General features: G+C 38.7%; 1 protein-coding gene across 4 annotated transcripts in view; it reads left to right on the top strand.

Annotated features, from left to right (window-relative positions):
* VGLL4 (vestigial like family member 4) overlaps positions 1–16,224 on the top strand; it is a 105,507-nt gene that overhangs the window by 12,304 nt on the left and 76,979 nt on the right. For 2 of the 4 annotated variants that reach the window (XM_074836648.1, XM_074836650.1), the window contains exon 2: positions 7,177–7,253. The exons of 1 other annotated variant lie outside the window; for it this stretch is intronic. In XM_074836648.1, the coding sequence (XP_074692749.1) occupies positions 7,177–7,253 (77 nt within the window). Of the gene's footprint in view, positions 1–962; positions 983–7,176; positions 7,254–16,224 lie in introns of those variants that run through there. One more of the 4 variants, XM_074836651.1, reaches the window with a different exon arrangement.

Below are 16,224 nucleotides of genomic sequence, written 5' to 3'. Positions count from 1 at the left end.
GCGGAAGCGCTGACAGGCGGGGACGGGGCAGCCCCGTTTCGCCCTCCGCGCCGCGGGACTCCTCCCCGGGCCGGTGCCTCCCCGGCGTCGCGCTGAGGGAGCTGCGGCGGGGTGGGGGGGGGCCGGGAGCCGCCCCAGGCCCGGACGCGGGGCTAGTGGGGCGGGCAGGGCTCGGGCCGCCCGGCGCCCGCGGGGCTTCCGCGGCTCCGCTGCGCCGTCCCGCCTGGGTCCGCGGCGCGGCCGGGCCCGCGGGGCTGGCGTAGGGCAGCGGGGTCAGGGCCGGCGCCGCCGCGGGCGGGGAGGGGGGGGTGTTGTCCTGCGGCGGGCGGGTGCCCGCGGGAGCCGGAGGGCGGCGCGGCCGGGCCCCGGGCGCCGCGCGCGGTGTTACCGGTTACCGGCAGAGGTGAGAAAGTGAGCGGCGGGGAAGTGTCCCGACGCAAGTTCCTACCCGGAGAGTTGTTTCGGAGCAGTAGGGGCGAGCAGGGAGCGCGCTGCCAGCCATCTTACCGGCACACCTGGGCTGCGCAGGATGCGCGCTTTCGCAGAGCAAAACGCTGGAATTCCGCCGGGAGCGGTGTCCGGGGGGGGCGGAATCTCCCGGCATGAGCCCGAAGGGCACCCTGAAGGCTTTTGACTCTGCATCTCGTATCTTCCATTTGCAGAGATTTCTTATTTAATCTTTAGCAGTGCAATTTCAGTCTATTCAGTCAAGCTGGTTTTATGTTTCCCAGATGTAATCAGAAGTAATTAATTTTCTGAGTCAAGCTGACCGCACGTAACACCAGCGCACCCCTTTTCTGGAAGTGCGATGAATGGCAATTTAACAACCTCTTCCACGGGCATTTGAGAAACCATGAAGCCAGCTCGCTTCCCTTTCACTCTGTTGGTGCTTCAGGATTATCAGAAACAAGCAATAATGGACATTTTTTAATTAAACCAAAGAAGATTAATTGACCAGGACCTCCAGGATTTCTCCTGCAGGGTAATTTTTCTGATTAGATCTTCTCTAACTTTAGAATAGGGGGTCGTTTAAAGAGCAGTCCTCATAGAGGAACCAAGTGTAGGTTGTGAAACCTGAATGAAATTCTTTTTGTGGGCGTCAATATTAAGAACGCTTAGATCCAAAACTGTATAAAATCCGGCAGCAATCTGCCTGTCCTGCCTTAATAATACGTGAGCTTTTTTTTAAGGCTCTTCTCCATACTTCTTGGCCTGTATTTATATTTTTCTGTCTGCCGGCTTCTGAGGATATTTCTACCATAGAATGTATTTTGTTTAAATTCCCTACATCTCTCTTCTCCTGATGCACCAGTTATAACCTCGATATTTGGGATCAGGCTACGAGGCTTTTTTGGAACCAGTGGCAAGAACTAGTCTCAGTCGCAAATAAAACACAAATCTGGCCCGTTAGACTCTTGCTAGAATTTGGGTGTGTCTACGCTGTACCTTTGCGTTGTTTTTTCAAGCAAACTACTGGGCTGAAACAGTTGTTGCTGAACCACCAGCATCTCCAGCGCACGCTGTGGGGAATGGGGCCGGGGTGTTTGGCAGCAGGATGCTGGGTTGCTGGCCGTCCTCATCTCTGCTCGCCGAAGACTCCGCCAGATGCGTGCTACCACCGAGCTGTTACACCCACCTTGGAGCAGGAATTAGGCCAGTACCTAAGTGATGAGCACCCAGAAGTGGTGCTGAGAGGGGTAGATCTGACAGTCTGGTAGTATGAAATATGACTAGTAGCTAAAACGGGATGGAAAATCATTGATTACAGACCTTTGGGGCATGTTTACTGAAGAAGTGCCTTCGCATTATAAAGCCTCAGGAGGGTCTTGTTTAAATACACGTAGCTTTGATAACTAATACAATATGGAGACTGAGAAGGCTGATTTGTTTGTTTTCAGATAGATTTGAAAGTTTTCTATTACAAAAGGTAGTTTCAGTTCAGTTCTACCTATGGTTAGACGTTTCCTAATATGTTTGCAGCAGAACATATAAGATATAGGATGGACTGAGCGGTCTTGTAGGTCAGGTTAGACTCTTCCACCTTTAATTTCTTATGTTTGTTAGCTTTTAATTCAAATACCATTGCTAATGTTACTTTGTTAAGGAGGATTTACACAACAAGAAAACAAAAAACACAAGGTAAAATGGCAAAGCTTTGCTTTAAGCTTATCATTTTCTGTGTGATAAGTTAAATCGTTGTTTCTGTTCAAAGATTTGCCTGTTCAAACACATTTTCCATATGCAAAACAAGCATGGTAAAAAAAAAAAAAAAGTACTGAATAAATCAATTTTTTTTTAAAGTGGTATTTTGATGATTCCTTTGGCCAAGTAGCCTGAACTCGCTCTGAAGACTGAGAGTTGTAAATGCAGAGGGATGATCAGTGTTACACAGTAATCACAATCTAAACCGAGCACTTACAGTTAACATTTCTCATGGGTATCTCAACACAGGATTTATCCACAAGTAGAAGCTCTGACCTAAGTGCAGTTGAAGGAATTTAAACGTATTGTGGCTATTGAGGACACATATTGAACACAATCTGCTTATCATTATTGTCATTCACAGTACAAATATGCTTTACTCTTTCCTATCTTAAAAAATAGAAGATGTTGACCTAGTTTGCATCAAACTGCTGCTTTATCTTCCTTTCCTCTGTTGACTTCTTAACTGTGCTGATAAATTGTGTCTGGATTTCCTCTTCAGTTTAGATTTCTTCCATTGAAATCACCCGGAGTCTCTTTCTCTAGGTTGCTACTGGTTATGAATTTGACTGGGAAGTACGGTGCCTGTATCTTCTTAGATGTGAGCTGCTTTTGACCATGCTCTTCAGTTAATCTTGTTTTCCCTATACTTGTGTTTATCTACAGTTACTTCACTTCAGTCCTCACTCTTGATTGCTTCTGGCGTGTCTTGTTGTTCTCATCTCACTTTTTTGTTGTTATAATGGACTTTGTTTATTAGTCCACTTCCTCCTCTCGGACCGTATCTCTGTAGTTTCACCAGACTATGAATTCAAGCACTAGGCTTTCCTCTACATCACGGAAAGGTTCAACCTTTCTCTCTCCTTGGAATCGTGTAGACGTCTATCTCTAATTCACACCCAACAAGTTTAAGAGAGACCTCTCGCTAGTGTCTGCTTTCAGATGTGTCTTATTAACGTGTTTGCAGCGGCTGTTGGCCGAGCTGCTATTCTGTTGGTCAGTCAGACCTGTAATCCAAGCATCTTTACAACTGGGACTTCTCTTTAGGTCTTTATGTCCAAACTGTCTAAATTCTTCTGATCTTTCGTATCTGCACAGCATGTCTTTTGTACAGGCCTTTTGTTCTCATCACCCAACTTTTTCCTTGTTTCTGTCATCTAACTTGTTACTTTGGTTACTGATTAAGATTCATTCTAGACAAAAGCCATCGTATGTCTGTAAAGGAGTTTACTGCCACAAACATAATCTTTAATGTTTCTCTTTCCTTTCTGTCCCTTTGCTATTACCCCATCTTTTTTTTTTTTTTTTTTTGTCAAATATAAAGTTCTTGTCTTTATTTCAGATCTTTCCTGACATACCCCACTGTGAATAATAACTGTCGTGGTTTGAAGCAATGTCTCATTGTTCAGTCTGCAGTTAGTCTCTGGTGCCGGTTTCTCTACTGCCTGTTTACTTAAGTTTCAAACAAGCAACTGGAGGGCTTTTTCCCCTGCATGCTTTCCCTGATGCTTGGAAGGTGCTGTATAAATCCGTGAAATTGCTTAACTGTTAATTTTCAAGAGGTTTAATTTCTCTATAGTGTTTCAAAGAATATTAACAGTTAGACATTAGCAAAGCCGGGAGTACTCCGTATGCGCATGGAGTTTGCCAAACCTTGAAAAGGAGAGGGAAAATAATGTGCTGTTTCCTTCCACTAATGGGTGTTGTGTTCTTCAAGTGTTGCATAAAAAACTTACTAGTGGATCAGTGTTTAGTAACTTATTTATCTTACGGACATTGTATCCTTATGATTTTCCATTCTATGTCTGTTTTTCAGAATGTTTCTTCACTGCAATGTAGGTGAGATTACAGACTGGGAGAATGTTGAGTAGAAGCAGTAACTGATAAATAAAAGGACTGAGTAAGATATTAAACTAATAGTTGAAATTATGGCAAATAAAAATATATTGAACACTTGTAAAAGTGCTGTTGGTTTGTGTCTCTCTAAATCTAACGGTTAAGATTTTGTAACAAGATACTTATGAAACTGTTTCCACAGTGTTTAAATCAGATCTATGTAGAAGAAGATACATTTGTGTACTTGTATTTCGCTAGTCACTTGTTTTTCCCTTTAGGAGGTCTGGGCATAGAGCAATACTTGCACAGAGGCTAGAGAGCTGGTTTTTTGACAGGGATACTTAGAAAAATTCAGCTTTGATTCAGGTTAGTTTCTGCTGCATAGACAGGTTCTGTGTCACACAGAGAATTAGCTGGCTTCTAGCAGGTCTGGATTTTTTGTCAGAACCCTGGAAATTGAACTATTCTTCCATTTCTGAAACATGACTCCTCCTGAGGATGACCAGGCTCTTCTCTGGAGACTGCCTCGGAGTAGCTGTAGCAGTTGCTGTCCTTGCTGAGACAGAATTAGGCTTTTAAGCATTGAACTAAGAGAAGACTCCTCCTCTCTCATTCTCATAGGCGACCTTTATTTCTTTTCTGGGCTGTTATCCCTGACTTGTTAGTTTAATTTAGAGATAGAGGGGTATTTCATATTGTTTGAAAAATAATCTGAAAGTTTATAGCTCCTTGAAGGTAGTTTTCATAACTGTAAATGTGTTCAGCGTGTTAAAAAAGTCGCAGCATATATGGTACTGCACCCTGGAATTAGCAGATCTGTGTATTAACAGCATCCCTTCAAAGAAGCTCTTGAACAGACACAACGTTCTCCAGAAGACCTGAACTGTTAAGCGCTTCTGCAGCTCTCTCGTGATATGAAGTTTAATAATATGTAAAGCTACAAAACTATATTGAGGCCAGTTTTAGTGAAGTTGTTTTTAAAGTGTCTAATTTCCTGAGTAGAATTAAGACTTGGTTCCTGTTTCCTTCTCTCAGTGTGGACTTCTGTCACCAGCTAATTCTCTTACTAGGAGCATGTTCTGGAAAGGGATTGGGCATCTGCTACTCCCATTATTTGAAAATTACTGAAAAACTTAAAGAAAACAGCAATTTGTTTTCAATAAAAAATATCTTAATATCCTTTGCATTGTTCTTTACCGAGAAGGTTTTTCTGAAGAGTTGATCAAAAAGCTTTGTATTACTGTTTTTGAAATTTAGGACAAAGCTGGTTAGTACTAAATCATGAGTTAGCCAACAGTTTGGTGTAGCTGCGTCATCTGATCAGACATATTTTAACCTTTTTTCCAACTGAGTTTTCACTCTGTTAGAGGAATTTGTGGGAGAGGGTCAGTAATCAACAGTCTGGGGAGAAATAAAGTGGTGCTATTTTAAACTCCAAGGAAACAAAAAACAGGAAAGAAACCAAGAATTAAGGTCTAAGGCATCAAAGTAGAAGGATGCTGAGGTTTCTTTAGTGATCACTCTCTTGCAAATCTTTGCTTTGATTTGGAAGAGGGTGTGGCTAACTGTGATATAAAGAAATATTTAATGAAGACAGACTTCATAGAATAAGAATCTAGGATTTTGTTTTCCAACCTCTTGCCCACATGTACTGTGTTTAAATGAAAGAGTTAACTGAAATTATAAGTTAGTTAAAATACTGTTCTTGAGCAAAAGCTGATTCTGACAGGGAGGGAGAATGCATGTTTTTATCCTCAAGCACTATCCTTAGTTATTTCAAGTATGTCTCTTCTTGTACAGTTCTATGGAAACAAGACTGGATTTCATTCTTTATTGAAAAAATATTTTTTAAAACTTAAAAATACTTCAAAAATTCTTTATCTTATGCTTTAAAATCTTTGATTAGTTTTAAAGTCTTTGACATTATTTAGGAAGAGGGAGGGAGGATAGCGAGGTTTATTATTTATAGTGCAAAGTCAAGGAAATTGTTTCCCAAACATATGCTTGTTGTTAAGTGTCTATACATGTGTTTGAGATTTCTGTAGTTGCCACTACCATTTTTTTTTTTTTTAAATCATACTGTAAAGTAAGTTACAGTAAACAGTTCTTATGACAGAATAGCATGCTAGTTTTGTGGGGAAAAAAAATGACATTGCAAGCAGCCCTGGGTTTTCTCTCTTTTTCCATTTGTTTTCTTGACAGTTCTGTCTATGCTCTTGCCTTATTTAAAAACACATATAAGTTGTTGGCCTTTTAACAAAAGCATCTTGACAACATGTTTTCCCCTTCCCCTTCTTTTTTAGTTTTGAAGCCATTAATGTGAAACTTTGAGAAGCTTATTTGTTTTTTGTTTTGTTTTTTTTTTTTTTTAATGGGAGAGTCTGTTGCTTAGTATAGTGCCAAAATGTGCTTTTTTACGTAATGGGGTTAATTTTTCATGTATGGGAATTATGTGTTGTAAGGGGGGAAAACCATGGAAAACCAGCTACTGAGGTGTGACTATAATTATACAAGTTACAGTTTTCTGTCTGTGTCATTAAATATACACGTGCCCACTGTCTGACTGTATGTTCATGAGTAAGAAAATGTCTTAATGGTTTATAGGCTTTGGATGATTCTGCTTTGGGCATAGGAGAGTATGGAGTACAAGTTTATTGAATGCTATGGATCTAAAGCAATCTTGTGCTTGTGTAGGTGGTCAGGCCAGCTGTCATCTTCACTTCAGATGAGTTGCATCTTTGGATACTGTCTCAAGTAGCTATTTTTTGGGATGGAAGGCTGGCATGTGGGAGGCAAAACCACTTACAACGTATAGCAGATAACCCTGTTGCAACATACATGAGCAGTGGTCATCAGCTTCAGCCAAGTACTTGAGAATTTGGCCTTCTGGTTTGTTTTGGATGAGTAGTTTGGCTAATTCCAGCGTTTCCTTACTTTCAGCAATGACTTAGTTATAACATGAAAAGAGCAGCAGAAACCTGGATTTTTGGTTCTTTCTGCTGTCATGCTCTTGTTCATTGCTACTGCCCTCTGTAAAACCTGATGTGTGTGTGCTATGAACAAGTGGCTTACCACCTAGTGTGTTGTGGTAAGGACTCTGTGAGTTTACTCTTTGAAACGTTGCTCTGAATTTTCCAGGATCCAGAGAGGAATGGAGACTCCATTGGATGTTTTGTCGAGAGCAGCATCTCTAGTACATGCTGATGATGAGAAACGTAAGTCTGAAATTTAGTTCTCTGCTTTGTTAGATCCAGATGCTTTATGTTTGCATTGTATATCAGCCTATGTGCTGGCTTTATCGGTCTTTGCATTTTACTGAATCTAAGACATGCAGAATAATGTCTTCAAAGCCTTTCAAAGGTTGTCTTCCTCAGGGCAAAACCAGTATGTTGCATTTAAATTGGTTAGTATGCAGGAGAGAATCTTTCCTATTATTTTGAAATGTACTTAACAATTCATATAAAGGTGACCCTCTTTCCCTGGTTGCATTTGCATTGTTAGTAGACAGAAAAGTTGGAATGGAACTGCTGCCGAACTAAGGACGATTTGAGAACTTACGCTCTGTAATAAAATCAATTAGACCTGTTCTCATTTAAGAACGCATAACTGGGTGGGCATGAGTGGGTTGCAAAGATTCCTTTTCAGTTCATAAAAGCTAAAAGGTTGACTGTTGTCATTAGTAACGAGCACTTCATTTTCCTTTCACTGCTACTGAAAGGTGAGTACAGGATTTTAAACATAGTAAATGATGTCAGTTGTGGCTACAGAGGCTCATGTTGCCAATCATTTGGGTAATATTTTGGCTTTTCATGTTCATGATAAGCATTTAATATGGGTTAACTAATGTTAGAATAATATTTTCAATTCTGCCAAATTGCAGTGTTACTTTGTAGATCAGATTGTCACCCGCATGCTTAGTAATAAATGTCTTTGTCAGGTTTTTTCTGAGTCGTGTAAGCACTCAGGAAGTGTTTGCATCTTGAGTATCATTTTTTTACCTGAATAGATGCTAACTAGAAAAATAGTATTTTGGATTTCAAACTGCTTTTGTGTGTAGCTTCTGTGCATAAAATCACATTTTAAGATTAGTTCAGCTTTTCTTCTTTTGGTCTTTGTTTCTTTATTCTGTATATATTTTTTGAATTGCCTTGAGTGTTGAATAAAAGAATTGATTTACTGCTGTTGCTAATCAAGTTACTAAAGTAATTGCAAAGTAAACAAAGAGTGTATTTGGACAACAAGCCTTAGAATTTTTGTGCATATTCAAATAGTCAAGATAACAGTAGCTTGCTCTTTCAGTTCATAAAATGAAGGTTTCATACCCTGATGAGCTCTTCTGTATGACTGTCTCTTACCTTTATAATGAATATTGGTTTTGCCATTCTTTCGTGTTCACCTTGCTACTGGATAAGTACCAGGTGTTTGCTGATTCCACTGTACTAGGATGATTTGGTTGATTGCTACAGTTATTGACTATTACTGGTAAAATAAACAGCAGTGGAAGTCCTTGAAGAAACTATTTCAACCATGATTTTGGCCTGGGGGATTTCTCTTGTAAACTAACATATATTTGTAGAAAAGGCAAAAGCTTAAACTATTTTTTTTTTTTTGCCTACGTTTTTTAAAATATATTTTGAATATGTATTCTCAGTTTTCTTAAGCTTAAATGCATTGATTTTGGTTAACTATTGCCTAGGACTCTAGTTTGATTTTGAGATCCACAGGGTAGGAATGTTGGGCTGGATTTAGAGAATCCAGAGGAAGTCTGACTGAGTGCAAGTTGCATGTGAGGAAGCTGATATGTGTCTGGTTCTAATTTACATTCCTTTAGTCTTACCACTTAGACTTAATTAGATTTATGCCACTCTGCGTCTTCTAGTCTTCTAACTTATGCTGTCTCCAAGTTTGTCGTGGTGCTGTGCATATTGCACACCAAGAATGCTATAGTATGAAAAGCTGATAAAAGGAAGAAGTGAGTAGTAGTCCAGATCAGTCACTGAATTGGAGCTTTTGCATCAGCTTTTGTGGAAACTGCACCAGCCAGATTTCACTCTGTGTTATAGAGTGGATTGAAGTTAGTCTTAATCTTGAATTTAGTAATTATCATTGAGCTTTCCAGTAAAGTGCCTGGCATGCTGCTCCTGGAGTTCTAGCAGTGTTCCTGCCCGTATTTCCATATCCCTTTTTCACTTTGTCTAACACAGGGTTTCTAACACTCCAGTCATGACCAGGAGTGCAGTAATTTCTTCGGTTTTCTTTTTTTTTTTTCTCCTTTAAATCAAATTACTTTCAGATACTTGGTATCTGAGCAAACTATTGAATTTATTTCAGTGATATTTCTTGTATTTAAGTAATATATACAGGTAAATTTATTGTCAATTCATTGGAAAAAATTCCAATGGGTTCTTTTTGACATTTCTAATGATATCATGAAGTTTACTGCTTCCAAAATTTTGAATAAGGGTTTCAAATTAATTTAGTTTCTGAAACATTTATGTCTTACCCTGAGTCTTTCCTTTTTATGCTGGAATAGAAATTTGTTTAACGGATAACTCCTGATGCCCTTTGCACATTTCATGATGGAAATTTTATCCTATTTTTTGAATGGAGAGCAAAGGAGATGTAGCTATATGTTATCCTGACATGACAATGCTACCAAGTAACTAGTGGTTAGATACCACTAGTGAAACAATTAATCTAATCTACTTGTTAAGATGATTCAACTCACCTCAGATATACTCATCTAAGCTATATGCCATGTAAGAGTTGAAAACTGACAATTTGCCACTTTTTAAAGATCATATTAAGCAATTAAGAAATCCATTTTAACTATATTTTCTCAAAATTATTCCTCTTCAAAGTAGTTTACTATTACAGTTTTTATGAGAAAAATAAAGGTAGTCTTAACACTTCTTCTCTGTCAACTAGTGTGAGAAATATATGCATAATGCATATAAAATATTTTTGAAGTTAGGCTGTGTTTGCTCCTACACGAGGTATAAAGCTGGCTGAAGTCATTACGGTCTCATATTCATACATATCAATAATTTCAACTACTTTTCTTGAAAGTCTTGGTACTATTTGTACATAAACCCTTGATCCTCTTGCAGACATCTTAAATTGCAAACTTTTACCCCCTGATATGCTTTAATCCCATCTCAAAGAGGGTAGATTTAGATTAGCTGTAAGGAAGAAATTCTTCCCTGTGAGGGTGGTGAGACACTGGCACAGGTTGCCCAGAGCAGCTGTGGCTGCCCCCTCCCTGGAAGGGTTCAAGGCCAGGTTGGACGGGGCTTTGGGCAACCTGGGCTGGTGGAAGGTGTCCCTGCCTGGGGTTGGGACTCGATGAGCTTTAAGGTCCCTTCCAACCCAAACCATCCCGAGATTCCATTCAAACTAATTTATATAAATCAGCAGCCTTCGAGTGCATTTACTGAATCCAAGCAGTGCAAATACAGGTTCTTATTAAAAAACAAGATTTATTTCCTTAAGCTGGTAGGTATTTAATTTTATTCTTGTTTATCTGAGTATATTCAGAGAAGGAATATTACCAGTATTCTTTCTAACGTGAAGGATCCTCTTACCTCTGTGGGCACTCACTGCAGTGCCAAGTAATATGGAAATGTCTTAATGTATATACAAATCACACTCTGTTTAAACAGAATCACAGAATCAACTAGGTTGGAAAGGACCTTGAAGATCATCTAGTCCAACCATTGACCTAGCACTGCCAGTTCCCATCTACACCATATCTCTCAGTGCTATATTGACCCTACTCTTAAACACCTCCAGGGATGGGGACTCCACCACCTCCCTGGGCAATCCATTCCACTGCCTAATAACCCGTTCTGTAAAGAAATACTTCCTGAAAACAAATATGTTTAAACTTACCAGCACTTAAAGAAATGAAAGAGATGTGTGCCTATGTTTTGGTTTGGGTTGTTTTGCAGCTGCACCTTTGTCAATAAGGTTGGCCTTCAGTCATACTTAGCACTATATGTTGCTTTTGGTCGCTATTTTATTTCATGAACTATACTATATACTGTATTTCAACACCTCCCTGTTTAAATCATTCTGCACTTGCTATCCAAGAAAATTTATGAAACGGTTGGTTAACTATTGTGTCATGGAAATGATTAATTATGGAGAAGAGATGATTACTGTAATTTTGTATTTGTAACTATTACCACTATGATGTAAGCAATTATTTAAGCTTATAGTATAGTGGATCTGTACTTAAAATAGCCCAACAAAACATAGCAAAAAAAGCTGAAGGAGAGAAAACAGACACTCCTTTAGAGGTGATAACAGTTAAAGGAGAGGACTCCTAATGGAGTTCATTGTTTTCTTGTTGTCCAAACTTGGTGGTCCGTTTCAGTGGAAGGAGGGCATATGTTGATGTAATTACTAGCCGGTCATTTTGAAGGCTTGTCACTAATTGCTTACTTGTCAATAGTGAAGGGAAAGGCTATAGGAAGCCTGTGCTGTTTAGGAGCAGCTGTTCAGTGCCAGAGTGGGTAATGTGCGACTGGAAGTGGCATCTGTAAGGTTTTGCTGGGGTTTTTTCAGTGCTTTGGAAGTGGGCTTAATATGAAGTGAACGTCTGTAGGACCTGTGTATGTATGCTGTCTTCTTGACGTTTTCATGGCTGGAAACCTCATCGAATGTGGGTTATTGTACAAGTGCAAAAATCAAGTTTGCAATGAGATGCTTGATACTACTCATTACTCTTCTGTTCCTCTTCCTTTCCTAGACTATTCTTGCTGGGGTTGTACTGATTTCTCATACGTTCAGGATTCAAGCTGGCTATTTTTAGAAGACCACAGTAGAAACTGGTAGTATTTAACTAAAGAATTACTGAAAGTACAGTTTTTCTTTCCGTAATTGTGTTGAACAGCAAGTGTTCAAACATTAAGGAGGATTATAATTTTTTATTCATATAAAAATAAGAGTTTTGGGAACTGGTCTTTCAGTTATAAACATTCAGTTATAAACATTTAAAAGCATAATCTTGTTATTGAGAAAATAAGGAAGGAAAATGCTAAGAAGGACTTGCATTTGCAGAATGTGTGGAAAGCAGTGTCTACTCAGCCCGTGCTGATTTTATACTAACACTTTACTTACACTTCCCTCCAAAATGCAAGTCCAGTTTAAGAATATCGGAATGAATGAGAAAAAAACATGTTGTTTCTCACTCTCACAGGGCAATATAGTGAAAACTCTGTTGCTGGCAAACAGGAGAAAATATACTTCCGCAAGGAAATGAAATGTTTCGAAACAGCTAATAAATGGCACAATAAAGTCCTGGGTAATAGCTTTGCATTGTAATGCATTGTCCCAAATCCATACCTGTTGAGTCTTGATTTATGTTTTGAAAAACTGATACAGGACTACATTTAAAAAAAAAAAAAAAGGTGATCTTTGATCTAGTCATGCTTCCTGCACATGTACCATCAGTTGCATGTGTCATCCTTGTATGCGTGGAAGCCTGGAATTACTATTCCACACTCTTGCCTGTGAACACTATTATTGTTTGGCAACAGTTTCTTTTATGTGGTTTAGTTTAATCCACTTCAAATAATTAAGCTAGACCATATAGTTGGGTTTCTAGTACAGAAGAATTACTGTGCTTTAAAATCCCTGCACTAATCCACTGTGTAATAAAATCCTCATGTAGACAAAACCTACAAATCACTTTTTACTGTTCTTCATTCATACCAATCAGTTCAGTTAGGAGAATGAATTTTGTGCTGGTTGTTTTAGATAGCTGATCCTAAAAAAGACATTACTTTAAGGCTGAGTTGAGAAGAATTTATTATTTTTTAACACTCTTGAAGAGGGTGATGACTCTCTAAGCCTATTGTCTTTAAAGACAAAACAAGCAATATTTATAGTGGAACTAGACTTGAATGTTGATATTTGTGCTGAAGATATTAATGATGAAATATTTCTAGCATCACCAGGACTTTTCACCTACAGTACTGTTTGTTTTGTAAATTTATAGCAAATTATGGGCAGTGAGCCTCAGGCAGGTTTTAATATCAATGTTTGTAGAAGTTTAAATAGCTTCCATCTTACTGTGTGAACACATAAATCAGCACTGAAAATACTTAAGATCCTGAAGGTTTCTTGACTGACTAAAATTGAGGAATTGGGTGGAACCTGCTGTATGAATGCAGTTAGCACAAAGACAGTTTCAACGATCACTTTCATTTGGGGTTTGCTTAGAAGGATGGTGTTGGGGTTTTCTTGGAGTTGTTTTGTTGGGTTTTTTTGCTAGAGATTCATCTGCTTTAGAAAAAGGGGAAACAGTGATAGCATTTTTACACAGAAGGGAAATATCAGTATGCCACAGCCCTTGTTTATTTTCTGTTTACAAGTTTGCCATTCTGGGTAGAACTGGGAGGAATAATGGGTGCTTGTAGTAAGGATGATAAATATTATATAGCAAAGTATTACTTAAAACAAGATGAAAAATTTCCAGTAGAGCATAACCTTGTCACGTGATGTACCCTTTGTGTTTTTATTTGCACGTAAATGTCCAAAATAGCAAATCTTGTAACAAATAAATAAATGAAAAAAGTCTTCACTGCATGTTGTAGGTAAGAGAGATTTCAGTATTACTTCTCATTTATGGAAGGTTTTTTTTAGGGGTGGAAGGGAGTCAAATTGGTTCAATAAGGGCAACCTGGAGCATGTTTAGAGTTCTTTTGAAATCTAAAATGTGTTTGTCTACTGAACCTTGATTCTCATATAGACTGTTTTGATGGTAAACTACTTTTCCTTTGTGCTAGAATTCTTCATTTTGTGGCCCCAGTAATAGGTATAATACACTTACTAGTTTAGTACATCACCACTTCTCTGTTTTGTGTTTATTGTTTTCCCATTTTTTCTGTAGTTTGTGATTATTTTTTTCACTGTAACAATGTTGAGAATGTTAATGTGATCTGTAGTACTTGGTGCTGTACAAATAACATGGGAAAAGGTAGTCCCCGTTCTGAAGACAGGACAGGAAGCAGAGCACCACTATCGTGATACGGGGCTGCCTCTGATTCGCCAGCGAGTCAGAAGCCGAGATGGAAACTCGTGTTTCCCGACTCCTAGTTGAAGCACCTTATTCGCCACACTGCTAACGCCACAGCTTCTGTTGAACCCTGAGCTCTACGGGTGTGCAAAGCAGCCTGACAGAGAAGTCCTAGCAGAGTTTGGTGCCATGAACACCGTTGCTACCGTGGAAGTGGAATTTAATGGGTAGACTGTACTTCTCCTTTTCTGCTTGTTGCTTTTGGAATATTCAGGAAGTAAATTGGTTATTGTCTTTTACAGTAGTTCACAGCTGTACCATGAAATTTATGGTACCATTGCCATCAGGACTGACTAAATCACTATTTTGTTTTTTCTCTATTTAGGCTAGATAAAAATCTCCTTTATAATGAAAAGGTTGTATGTGATGCTTCTACTAAAAATCTTGCTTTCTATGACTTTCAGGACTTCTCCAGCAAATGGTGGAGTCATTTATGATCTTAACCTCCTACTTCTTGTTTTGTAGGACAGTACTTGCTGAAATCCTGCTTGGCTAGGTTGAGGGCAACACAACTCCATTAACCCAGATTTTTCTTTTGCATTCTGTAAATAAATTTTAGCAGTATTTTGTATGCATGTTGTTCTTCAGTGCTTTTAAAGTTTGAGGATTTTTGATCAGGGTTTGTCAACTTTCGGATGTCTCTTATTAACCAACCCAGCGCAACCTTTCATTTACAGCTTGACTTCTTCAGAAGACTTTTCCCTTATTGGGTTGAAAGGAGGGTAAGAGTGCTTCGTGATTATTTCTTGTATGAAAGTAAGAGGAATGGGTGTTTGTTTCTTCTTTTATGGTAAATTAAAATATTGATTTGGTTGTCTTTCTACCAGGTTGCTGATTGGATGAATATGTCCGTTGTTTCAGAGAACAGGCAGATATTTGATATAGACAAAGCGTTAGGTCTTGAAAATTGAGGTATGGTTAGACTTTGGTGCTCTGCAACTTAGTTTAGTATACTGAGTTCTTTAATTGCAGAAATTAATGTGCAATGAAGTAATTGAATGGCTCTTATGAATTAGCAATTATGCTTGTGGTCAGAGCTTAGCTGTGATGTCTAGCAAAAGAGAATCTTAAGTTATCTGGAGGAAAAGCTACATTCTAAGAAGCAGTATCAGCAAAAATCTATGTTTGTAATCTCAACAGCTATGAGAGGTGTTAAAAGTAGATTTGTCAGCTAGTCATTTGCGTAGTGTTTGATCAATGCTAGGGGAAGAGGGGGTGTGCTGTTAGTTTTGGAGCAGAATTTGTGGCATAAATAATCTTTTTTTTTTTTACTGAAAGGGGGAAAAGTATGGAAGTGTGATGTTTCAGTTTAGTAATAATGTGATGGAAAAACATACGTGGTTCAATCATTGAGATGCAGCTTGAATTAGCTGTTGTTGCGGTATGAATATCAAAAGCTTTGGATAATAAAACTCTGTAATACCATGCATAGTCTTCTGCATTTATGGACCACACAGACCAGAAAATACTAATATCTTCTCTGTCTTAAATATCAGTTAATCTATTTTTTTAGTAAAATACCTGAATGGCTGAATTCCTGACCTTCTGCTTTTCGTCTTTCAAAACCTTTAGCTGTTTGTGTTACTTAGTATTTCACAGGGTGGCTTCCTGTAAATGGTGTCAGGGCCATTTCACCGTTTTTAGGGTTTTCTTGACATAGTGTTAAATAGGATAACTGGTTGTTTGGGTTGTTTTGTTTAAAAAACCAAAAAAATTATTCTTACCTCCAGAAAGCTTTGCCCCTTTTTTCTCAAAGTTTATTATAGCAAGGAAATAAAGAATGAGTAGAGTTATGTTTTCAACTTGTTAAATAGGCTGGAAAATGGGGCAATCGTCTGCTTGGCGCCTAGATGTATTTTAATAGCAGTAGAACACCATTAACATAACCAGTGGAGTGATGGTAATGCCTTCAGGAACAAAAGTGTCTAAACATTTTTTTTTTTTTTGAATTAATTTTAAAAAAACATTTGCAAGGGGTTCAGCTGCCTACAGTTTGTAAACATGTAGCATCTTTCTACCCAACTGGGTAGATGTTTCTACCCGAGCTGTGCTAGCTCAGGAAATAGGCTGCTCAGGGTTCCTGAGCAGTGTCAGCCAGACAA

This window comes from Strix aluco, chromosome 11 (assembly GCF_031877795.1).
Source record: "Strix aluco isolate bStrAlu1 chromosome 11, bStrAlu1.hap1, whole genome shotgun sequence".
Taxonomy (NCBI): domain Eukaryota; kingdom Metazoa; phylum Chordata; class Aves; order Strigiformes; family Strigidae; genus Strix; species Strix aluco.
This window is presented reverse-complemented; position numbering and strand designations above follow the sequence as displayed.